Below are 12265 nucleotides of genomic sequence, written 5' to 3'. Positions count from 1 at the left end.
ACAGTACCATGGTGTTCCTCATATATCTTACTTCTATATAAACTTTACCCTATAAACTTTGATAACGACATCTAATCCGTGAAAAGTAACAACAAAATATTACTCATCTTTTAACTTTTTTTTTTGTCTTACCTTTCACGAGATACTCTTGGAAGATTCTTTCTCTATAAATACACCTATCATTTATTTATTCTTCTGTTCTTCTTCATTCATTCATTCATTCCATTTTCAAATATCTTTCGATAAAAAATGAATAGTTTCATATACTTGACGCTTATTTCTCTATTCCTTAATGGATTTTATTTACATGCACTTGGGAAAGAATGCACTAACATACCAACTGTGTTATCTTCAAAAACACTCCGTTCTGAATTGTTGTCATCGTATAATGATTCATGGAGAGAAGCAATGTTTGCGCAGTACCCACATTTAACACATACGGATGACGAGGCGTGGTCGGATTTATTTCCTAGGAGAATATTAAAAAAGGAGGAAGAGCTTGATTGGAATAAATTGTATAAGTTAATTAAGTATAGTAATGGTAATACTGGGAATGAAAAATTTAAAGGGAATTTTCTTAATGAAGTTTCGTTACATGATGTTAGACTGGATCCTAATTCAATGTATGGGATTGGGCAGCAGACTAATTTGGAGTATTTACTTTTATTGGATGTCGATAGTTTGGTTTGGAGTTTTAGGAAAAATGCAAGGTTGGAGACGCTTGGTCAGCCTTATGGTGGTTGGGAATCTCCGGCTGGTGAGCTTCGCGGTCATTTTGTTGGTGAGTTTTATGTTTATATATGGCCTCTTTTTTTATTGTTGAGCACTGAGTTTTTCTTTTTTGAAGTAGGTAGTATTATTTATGGTTCATTTGCTTATGTGAAATACAAGAGCTGGGGTTGTTATATGTGTTTTGATAAGTTAGCCGAAACTTGGACTAATACAGAGATTTCAGTATAGTTGATTGTACGGATAAGAAGAACCTTATCCAAGACATATCAACATACTGTATTATTGAGATAAGAATAATATCACTGATAGTAATTAACATTGTACAAATATAATCGCAATAATATTGATATCGATTATTATTACTGTTAATATTTTTCGTTGTTATGTGATTGGATTTGGAGTCCCCTGTTTCCTCCATGTGGTTTTGTCAGTAAGAACTGGACAGAAGGAGGATGCCATCCATAATTTATATTTGTCATGTGTGTTAATTGAAAGCTTGCTAAGTTAAAGTTCACTCAGCAGGTGATGTTTTGTTTTCAGCAAAAACTTGTTTCATCTGCTTAACTAAAATCTTGTAAGCCCATGTCTTCAATTAACAATCAACCTTGGAAGACCAGCCAGGGCAATTCTCCTCAAGGCCACTGGCGAGGCAGTATCCGGTTTTCCAACCCCCCGGGATTATGGTCCCTAGTTCGATTCCCCTTAGTCGAGGCCACTGGCTCGGACACCCGTTATCAAAAATTAATCAATCCACTTATAGCCACTAATCATCTTTGATTTGATTTTGATGATGACTTAAATTTTACTTTGAGTTGAACCTCCAGTGTGTTTTGAGACGACCAACTTTGATCTTCATTAGCCATGCATCACCTGTTCTATCAATATTTCTGTTTACTTCCAGGCATTCCTAACCGAAACAGGGGACTGGGAAGTTATAAACAGATTCTTGTTGCATCATCTGGCTTTTTTTTGTTACTTTCCCTGATTTGAAGCTGTAACCAGTCATAAATTCATCACTTTGTATTTCTTTTAAACTAAATAGATTTGTAACCTTAAAGCACATATTTCGGGTATGGTTTTTTTCCTGTGTTTCCAGGATTTTGTAGTTTGTATGCACATTATATGTGGTAACTATCTTTGATATTTTGTAGGGCATTATTTGAGTGCAACTGCTCTAATGTGGGCCAGTACTCACAATGGTACTCTCCAAGCGAAGATGAACGCGCTGATATCTGCACTCGATGAGTGTCAGCAATATATAGGCAGTGGTTACTTATCTGCTTTCCCAAGTGAGCTCTTTGACCGTTTTGAAGCCATCCAACCTGTTTGGGCACCATACTACACCATTCACAAGGTAGAAACATTACTCCATGTGTTGTATTGTGTATTTTCATTGTCATTTGTTTCGTACTTCTACCTCAAAAGCCTTAGCCTGGTGTACCTTGACAGATCATGGCAGGCCTTGTGGATCAGTATCTATTTGCTGGTAACTCCCAAGCTTTAAAAATGGTGGTCTGGATGGCTGACTACTTCGGCAAGCGTGTACAGAATGTTATATCAAAATACTCTATTGAGCAGCACTGGAAGTCAATCAATGAAGAAACTGGTGGCATGAATGATGTCCTTTATAGGTTGTACAGTATTACGGTAAATCTCTTATATACCATGATCTACATACTAATCTTTATGTTGCTATCAATTTACTGGGCTATATTGATAGAATTAATTTTTTTTTTAGCTTATTTGCCAACATTTGGTCTTGCATTTCAAATTTGAAGTCATTGTTTTTTAATATATATGCAGGGAGATCATAAGCATTTAGTACTGGCGCATCTGTTTGACAAGCCGTGCTTTCTTGGTATGCTTGCTGTACAGGTAATCACTCTGGTACATGAAACCGCGAGAAGCACTGGATCATTATTTAACAGTAATGTTCATATTTTCTGTTGTCATTTTTCATTTTATAATACTTTGAAGGAAAAAATAGAGCCTCTCCCAAGGTGTTCATGTTTAATGATTTGTTGATAATGATTTTGATTCTTGAATGTTACATTCCAAAGTTTCTCTTTGTTGATCTCAGGCCGATAGTCTTTCTGGTTTTCACGCAAATGCACATATTCCAATTGTTATTGGATCTCAGATGCGATATGAAGTTACAGGCGATCCCCTTTATAAGGTAATTGACTTCACAAGAACATGTAAAGTAAATTTTTCACCTTAAGATGTTCTGTATGTACTTCTATTATTTTTACTCTTCCTCTTTCCCAATTTTCAATTTTTTTTTTCTCAAGCATAAAGTTATTTCTTCTACTTTATGGTTTTTTGTATATAGCAGTGGACCTGCATGTGCTTTACAGTTTATAACTTGGATTAACTGGAATAAAAAATCTATGTAGATCAAATGGTGTTTAAAAGAACCCTTGCTCGAGTGTTGATAAGTAGTATTGTATATGGATACACATATTCTACAACCATTAGCATTTGACCTTTTTTGTTTAAATTTGCTTTCTCTGTGTAGCTAGCTCATTATCTCTCTAAACGATTGCCATATTTATTGAATTTAAGAGAAGGGTAAGGAATAGTCAAAAGGATATATCCACCAACTTTTCAGGGCTTGTAACTTGCAGTAATCTGTGAATGCTTGTAATTGTATGTCTTGCATAAGATTCTTCTCGGGATAAATAAGATAAACATCTTCTCCTCGTTATTGGAGTAAACACTAAAGTAGTTCATGCTACATGGGGATTGAACTAGAAAGCATCATTTTTACAAAGCTTAATATAACTTTTGTCTTTGGCAGGCAATAGGAACATACTTTATGGATGTTGTCAATTCTTCTCACAGCTATGCAACAGGAGGAACATCAGTGAATGAATTCTGGTATTGTGTCTAGATAGCTCATCTGGTCAACTAATATTTTTCCAGTTAGATTGGCAAGTAGTTTCTAACATCTGTATTAGCTAAGTGGGGCTTGTTCGAGTATGAATAAAAGCTTTGTATGCTGCACCTTTGAGCTTTTTGTTTTATATTGTTATTGATAAATAATTTTCCATAATGTCCATTAGAGTTTGTTGTTTATTCATCGTCTTGCCCGCAAATTATCTGCAGGTCTGAACCAAAACGGTTAGCAACCACTCTACAGACAGAAAATGAAGAGTCCTGCTCTACTCACAACATGTTGAAGGTTTGCTCATTTGATATCCTAACATCGTTCACTGCATATTATGTGTTATCTTTTCTTTTAAAGAGGTAACATAATGTCATGGGTTTTACATGTCCTTGGTTTGTACGTCATCCTTCCCGAAAAAGAAGAAAAGATAAAAAATAAGTAGTTAAGTTCATGTGGAAAGAGAGTAATTTTATGAATGATTAGAAAAATTGTGGAAATGTGCGGTTAACACATCAACATGGTGTGTCATAAATATAAGTTTTTGTTCTAGGAGATACGCAATGTGCACTAAATTGCTGTTTTTCGTCAGAAAGCCTGAGCATATATAGAAACTCTGTTGTTTCAGTTATTGGTCTTGAATTCTGATCGACTTTGGAAGGTTCATATTTTAACAGGCAGAGGACTGTTTTTTTTTTTTTTTCATAAAATTATTTTCATACCATCTCATCTAAACTATATATACTTCTCCAGGTTTCGCGTCACTTATTCAGATGGACCAAAGAAATTGCATATGCAGATTATTATGAGCGCTCCCTAATTAATGGTGTACTAGGTATTCAGAGAGGAAGGGAACCTGGCTTGATGATCTACATGCTTCCTCTGGGTCGCGGAGTTTCCAAGTCTAGAAGCTTCCATAAATGGGGAACAAAGTTTTATTCTTTTTGGTGTTGTTATGGGACAGGTTTGTGTTGAAACCTTTATTTTAAAATTACGGACTGAAAAGGATGTGTGGATCAAATAACTGGAACAATGCTACAAGAATTGTAACAGATACAAATCTACTCACCAGAATAAATAATAATAATGAGGTAAAAAAATGACGTGTTATATATTCTCGAGACGAGACCAACTAATATTGTTTTACAGATAAATCATTCAAGACCAGAGGAAGAAAACCACAGTGAAGTTTCTTTAACATGAGGATACATGATTACAAGTTTACAACCACAACTTGCCTCTCATACACTCAAAGAGCCCACTTGGCAACACGAACTTGACTATAGATAGCATCATATATAACTTCTTTAGTTTTATCAAATAATTAGTACGTAGTCTATAATTAGGTGCCAACTCTCATACGCAGTCTATATTTTTGCTGCTATACTTCACATAATTTTATGCATAACCTAACCTAATAATGGTTGAAGGAATGGGTGACCCCTTCTGGCGTTTACAGGTCTGAAAAGAGTGGATTCTCTTTACTGGATTATAGGAAGTTTTGAGTGTGTGCTGCAGATTATTATTCCATTATGTACATGTGCTTATAAAATAGAACTCTTAATCCTATTGAGATTTTGATACCTCTATCCCCATGATGACTAGGTTAGTTTATGTGGCGTCATGAGGTCATTTCAGTGTACCTATATGATAATTTACCCATTTATCTCACTTCTCCAGGAATTGAATCGTTCTCAAAGTTGGGAGATTCTATATACTTTGAAGGTGAGGGGAATCAACTTTACGTCATACAGTTCATATCAAGTACGCTTGACTGGAAATCTGGAGGCATATTGATAAATCAAACGGTGGAAACTGTTACGTCATGGAATCACGCTCTTACAGTCACATTGAGTTTCTCTACAAAAGAGGTAAGTTATTGCTGCATATATCCGAGCTTATATGAGTCTAAAGTGGCTTTCAGCTTGCTCTTGCTCTGTTATTTGGGAAATCCAGACATACTATTATTGTGGTCTGTGTGTCACCACCAATGAACAGATTATCTGATAATTGTTTGTGTGCGTATTTTTATTTATTCTTCACCACCCCCTAACCTGTGGTGGATTTATGAGTCATCCTGTTTATTTCGGTATTAATAGGTCTTTGTATATTGGTTATGATGCTTGGTTATATTCCATACAGGGGACAGGCAAATCATCCACTCTGAATGTGCGGATACCATCTTGGACAGACTCAAGTGGTGCAAATGCATTTTTAAATGACGCAGATTTGTCTCTACCAACTCAAGGTGTGAGCTTGCTACTTGTTTTCTTATCTTGACGTTGATTGTGATATGATAATGAAGAGGATCATATGGAGATGAGAGAACATTTTTCTGTAATAATCTCGTGTACCGTCATGGAGAACAAACACAATCTCATCTCGACTCTTCTATCCCTATGAGCTGTCTGATCTAAACCGAACCACAAATCTCATTTCTAAATTTGATATATTTTACAAGAGTCCACAGTCAAATTTCATGCGAAAATGACCTATATTATATGTATTAGCTAACAATGCTTGGATACCATGTTTGTGTCGTAGCTATTTCTTCTTAGTTAAGCAGAAAAAAATCTTAAATTTTTTATGCTCTTGCGAACAGGTAATTTCCTGTCAGTAAGTAGAAAATGGAGTTCCGGTGATAAATTGAGCCTAGAATTCCCGATAAGCCTAAGGACCGAAGCCATATCAGGTAATGCATTCAATGATGATTTGCTTATGATTAGAACAGTATAATATGTACCAAGCCAGCATATAAATGTTAGGATATTTCTTCTCGAGTTCTGACAGTCTTCTTCATTGCAACTGTAGATGACCGACCCGAATCCGCTTCCATTCAGGCAATCCTTTATGGTCCCTACCTTCTTGCTGGACTGAGCAGTGGTGATTGGAATCTCAAAACTGAGACAAAGCCTTCTCAGTTAGATTGGATAACTGCAATTCCACCCTCTTATAATTCCCAGTTGATCTCCCTTCAACAACAATCTAGCAATGAGACCTTCGTCTTGATGAATTCTAACAATGCAATCACAATGGAGAAGATGCCGGAATCCGGCACAGATGCTGCTCTTCAGGCCACCTTTCGATTCGTGTCTGAAGATTTAAACTCCGCTCATTCATTTTCAGAAAACAGTTTTATTGGGAAAACAGTGATGATGGAGCCATTCGACCTTCCTGGGTTGCTGGTGGTGCAGGAGGGAAAGAATCAAAACCTTGCTGTTGGAGATACAGAAGGTTCTTCAATGTTCAGAGTGGTTACGGGATTGGATAAGAAGGGTACAGTGTCTTTGGAGTCAGTGAGCCAGAAGGGTTGCTTCCTGTATACTGGAGTGAACTACAAAGCTGGTACAAAAATCAGGCTGAGCTGTCGGTCAGGGTTGAAGGATGCTGCATTTCCCCAGGCAACTAGCTTTAAGTTGAGCAAAGGCCTTAGTGAATACCATCCTATCAGTTTTGTCGCAAATGGGGCAAAGAGGAAGTTCTTGTTGATGCCTTTGCTAAGCATGAGAGATGAATCATATACTGTGTACTTCAACAGTGGAGCCTGAAACCTAATGGAAGCAATGTATTGAATTAATAAACCTAGTTGCTCTCTCCTTTTCTTGTACAGGGTTTACCACATGGAAGCACGCAAAACTGGCTTACCATATATGATTCAGACATAAAGGCTTCTGTAGTTACGGTATTACCTTCGTCATGGTTCAAGCATCCTTGTACTGTCCATTTTCCACATTACAGATGTTATGCTGCAGTCTCTATTGTCTACAGTCCATCCAAACTCATAATTGGATGGAACGAATGCAAGAAATAATGGGCCATTTTCTCTCTTTGGCTACAAGGGCCCCCTCGAGCATTATTAAACTGTGCCCAATGACTCAATGTTCTCAATTTTTTCATGGTTTATGTATATGGGCCTGTTTGGCAGCATGGTTTGGGTAGTCTGTATAATGTATAAGACCCCTTATAAGGTGTTCAGTTGTTTGGTAAGATAACGATATTCATTCAACTTAATCACGAAAAAAAAAAAAAAACCCGAGAACTTGTAGAAGAAAGCCTTCTTCTTCACCCATTCTATATGACTTTTTTTTCTCCACCGTCTCCATTCCGATCTCGACCGATCACCGCAAATATTTGTCACTTCCTCCGTTTTAAGTTCTAACTCCTACCCTTTTGTGTATTTGAAAAAACGAAAAACCAAAGCATTACCCACAAATATAATTTGGGTATTCAAAGAAGAACCATATTCACAATTTTCTCCTTTTTATACTTTCAATCTTCTCTCTATCTTCACAATCTAGTGGAGTGTTTTTGAGTTATCAATTTTTTTTTTGTTGGACTTCAAGTAATAGGGAGATTATGTTGAAATTATGTTGAATTAAAGTTTGGTTGTCATTTTGAAATTACTAATCCAGGTTATTTTCCGGTTGATTTGTGGTTATTTTTTATGGAAAATTTGATGTTATTTTCATTCAATTTGGAGAATTGATAAAAAAAAAATAAATAAATAAAAAAAAATGAAGAACAGTACCATAGACAAATCTGAGGGACCAAACAGTCTCCAACCGACTTTTGGGGTATCCACTACAAATTATACATAGCCTAAACATGGTCAGGTACTACCGAATTTCACAATGCCAAATAGAGCTAAGGCGCGCAGTATTCACTCTCACTTTATGGGATTGGCACCCCTTTGGCAAAAAATAGAACAATAATAATTATTATTTATATGTATTTTTACACTCCACATATGCCCGATAATTTTACGGCATCAGGTTGCCCGAGATCTTATATCCCACGGCAGGGAGTTGTCGCGGAGTATTTTTTTGTGTTTTTTTCACTTCAAATTTTGCGTATTGAACACACACGACATATGAATATCTCATTTTCTTCTTTAGAGCTTCTTTATATACCCAAGAACAACACTAAAACCATGAAAAAAAAATGTACAATGGAAACATAATTTTGCTATCTCGCGGCAAATATTTTCATATACTATAAAAAAAAATTGTGATCAAATTAATGAAGAAGAGTTTTGATAATTAACACAAGCAAATACTCCATTTTAGTGAAAACAACCATCTCACAGCAACTAACTTTTTTTACGGTGGCTATTAAAAAAAAAATTCAAACAAAAAAGGACCCACGACAAGAACCTTTCGAAGGATATGGGATCTCGTGGCAACCCAATACCGTAGATTGTGCAATATCGCGGCAACTTCTTACCGTGAGTGTTTTTTTATGTGATTAATAAAGAGGTGCCAATATTTTGGAATTTGTCAAAGAAGTGCCAATCCCATAAAATGAGGTGTCAATACCACAACCCAATGTATAAACCTAGAAACGTGTCATACCCGTTTAGAGGGGCAGGACGCTAGCAATTCTCAAATGTATAACTAGCTTCTTCTTTAGTGGTACCTTAAAAGCCTCAACTCCTCTTTTAAAGGAAGAATTGTTTTCGTAATAGCTCACAGTGCATCTATCGGCAAAGTGACTCATTCAATTGAAATAACTGACATTTCATCTATCGGCAAGGTGACTAATTAAATATGCTTGAAGGATACAATGAAATAACTTACCAAAATGTTGAGTTTAGCCGACAGACCCAGTAGAAGTACACCAACGGCTATAATCTGTTGGTAGTTTCCGATAGTTTTAGCTCGTTGGCCACCAAAATACCACCGTCGGATTAGTTATTTAACATATCGTTAGATTTTTTTTTTCTTACCCGACAAATATCCCACTGTTTTAAGCCGTCGAATATTCTGACGGTTAATAACAGTGGGACATTTTCGACGGATATTTTATGTAGGCCGACTGGAAATGGAGTGGGTTCGGGTCGGATTCTCACTCAAAACTCCTTACCATATTAGGATCTATCCGGATTCGGGTCGGATTTCGGTTATTCATATCTATTAAAAAACACAAAAAAATACACTATTTTAATGATTTTCATATATAAATGTATGATATAAATTAATTTTTAGGCATCAAAATATGAATCCTGTTAAAATGGTTTGGGTTCGGGTCGGATTCTAGTCACAAACATAGAAACCATATCCGGTAAAATAGATTCGGATATGGTCGGATTCAGGTTGAAACCCATACCATTTCCAACCCTAATTTTATGTGTACCGACTGTTTTTAGAGTTGGCCAACCGGTTGGACTGAAATACTGCTGAAAACATTCAAGAATTTAACAGAGCACGAAAAAAGTTTTAGTTCCCACCAAAAACAATAGAAGGAAACATATTCTAAAAATAGAATGAAACATAATCTCACACAACTACAACAAACAATAGCCGGCAGCAAAAGGGATGCCAAGGTATTCTCTCTCACTCCCTTACACACTTTTGTCTTAAAAATCAATTTTTTGCTCTTTTTCAATAAATCCAACGCCTTTTCTATCTTTTCAATGCCTTCAATCAAAGGTAATTTTTCTTCCTCTAACTCGTTTTCTATTTTAGTTTTAAAGGTAGTATTTTTTTCCTCTAACCCATTTTCTATTGAGCTCAAATGAAGTAACTTTATTCATTTTTTGATACAGAAAATTAGGCTAGAGGGGTTAGTTAAGAATATTTAGTAGTCCTAAGACTCCTCTTAAAATTTTTTAGAATTTAATACTCCAATTTGACCAGAATATGGAACTGACCACCTGTTACCCAACTTTACCAGGAATAGACGAAAATATCCTCACTTGGAAGCATAACCGACTATCTACCCAGTAACGTAGTGGGATGCAAAACAAAAATTTGAATTTCACACAAAAATTTCACTTATAATGCATATAATGAAAAAACTAAAAATATTATGTCTCCAATATTTTGTGGAGGCATTTGACACTAGTCATTAAGTCTAAACCCCAAACCACTAGACACTAAACCCAAAATCTGTATAAACTAGACCCTAAGCCTAAACCCTAAACCTTAAAATACTAAACCCTAATCCCTATAAACTAGACCCTAAGCCTAAACCCTAAATCTTAAGACACTAAACCCTAACCCTTATATCCTAAATTTCTAAACATTAAACCCTAAACCAACCCGTTGCATTTAATAGTAGTTAATCAAACCCACAAAATAAATAATCAAATGCATTTTATATCTGCATTTGCATTTTAAAATGTATAAGTTTATAACGTGGTGCATCTGCATTTTAAAATATATAAGTTTATAACATGGTGCATTTGCATTTTAAAATGTATAAGTTTATAACGTGGTGTTTCTGCATTTTAAAATGTTTGCATTCAAGAAAACGCGTTTTTCATAGAATCTACAAGTGTATCCATACAATTCAAAACCATTGATTTTAAGATTTAAGATGGGGGATTTACAAACCTATAAAATAAGGGAAGAGTCATGTGTATCAAAACTAACATGGCAAACATCAGAGATACGAGGTGTTGAGGAAGAAGTACAGTCAAGTAAAAGAAAAGAATACACCATTAATACCATTGATAATCACAAACCGAAACTGTTGAACATCAACCAGGTAAAAGTAAGGTGTTCTCCTACACTTTCCCTAAAAAATTACACACTCCCACAACTTTGTCAAAGTAAATTCACATTTTCTAACTCTGTATAATTCTATGCCCAAAACAAAGGGTAATGTAAAGGAATTTAATAAACTCACACACACAAATGTAGTTTTTCAAACAATGCTTTCCCATTCATGATTCTCGATCGCTCTTACAAACCATTAAATCTGTATTAGCGAGCCCGAACTTGCTGATGTGAACCCAAAGAGGATCCGAGATATCATTATGGGTTTCACTGCTGCCTCTACTGCAGGAGATTTGTTCATTGCTCTCTAAACAATGCCTTGCTCATTAGATGATCAGGAATTGTTTTGGCTCATGGATTAGCATCATGCGCTTTTAAGAAGAGATTAAATTGAGAGGAGATTAAAATAATGATAATTGCATAAACTAAAAAAAGTTATGTAAAGAAGAAGAACAAAAAATAAATTAAGGGCGGTTATTATTTATCTGATAAGTAGTTATTTTGCAAGGGCGAAAAAGTAAAGAAATTATCTCAAAAAAATCATAGGTGGCGGGCAGTCTCGAGTCAAAAGCCCAAATTCTAATGATTTTCTATAAAATAATACTTATGCTGATGCAAAGAAATTAGGGGGTATTAAAACCCAAAAAAATTATTGTTCCGGCTTTTAAGTTGTTTTTTTTAAACCAGGCTCTCTGGCCCAATTTCTTGTTTTTTGATATTGATGTGAACAGGTTTGATCTGCGTTCTCACATCAAAGTGCTTGTTAATTTTCTCCTTCCTTCTTTGGATTTGTGTGGGTTTCTCATTCTAAGCATCAGGTTGTATATAAATTAAGTTGATTTTTTTTATGTGTAGACTATGAGTCTGTTTTGAAGTGTGGGTTTGTTGATTTACACCAACTATTTACATGTTATTTGATGAATTGTCTAAAAAATAAATCTTTGCAGGTTGGGTGCTGATTACAATTTGGGTTTTGGGGTGTATTGGGGTTGGTATTTGGTTGGAGGATAGTGATACATCTCTTATCTAACAGTGTATGTGAATGGTGAATTTTAGTATTGATTCCTTGTTTCTAATCTGATGAGCTTAACTTACTAACCTAAACTATTAATGAAATTAGGTGGAAAAAAAAAATGAAATCTTGAGT

The 12265-nt window shown here is 35.4% G+C and overlaps 1 protein-coding gene across 1 annotated transcript; it reads left to right on the top strand.

The window, feature by feature from the left end:
• Nucleotides 1-202: 202 nt before the first annotated feature.
• LOC147485183 (uncharacterized) lies at nucleotides 203-7370 on the top strand. Its single transcript, XM_086569801.1, has 12 exons — nucleotides 203-781; nucleotides 1884-2086; nucleotides 2182-2379; nucleotides 2536-2607; nucleotides 2813-2908; nucleotides 3533-3612; nucleotides 3841-3916; nucleotides 4373-4583; nucleotides 5300-5490; nucleotides 5762-5867; nucleotides 6222-6311; nucleotides 6431-7370. The coding sequence occupies exons 1-12, from the start codon at nucleotides 250-252 to the stop codon at nucleotides 7165-7167; spliced, it is 2592 nt and encodes an 863-aa protein (XP_086425927.1). The 5' UTR covers nucleotides 203-249; the 3' UTR covers nucleotides 7168-7370.
• The last annotated feature ends 4895 nt before the right edge of the window (nucleotides 7371-12265 follow it).

This window comes from Coptis chinensis, chromosome 7, assembly GCF_015680905.1.
Source record: "Coptis chinensis isolate HL-2020 chromosome 7, ASM1568090v1, whole genome shotgun sequence".
Classification (NCBI taxonomy): Eukaryota; Viridiplantae; Streptophyta; class Magnoliopsida; order Ranunculales; family Ranunculaceae; genus Coptis; species Coptis chinensis.
The sequence above is the reverse complement of the archived record's forward strand: the minus strand, read 5'-3'. Positions and strand labels throughout refer to the sequence as shown.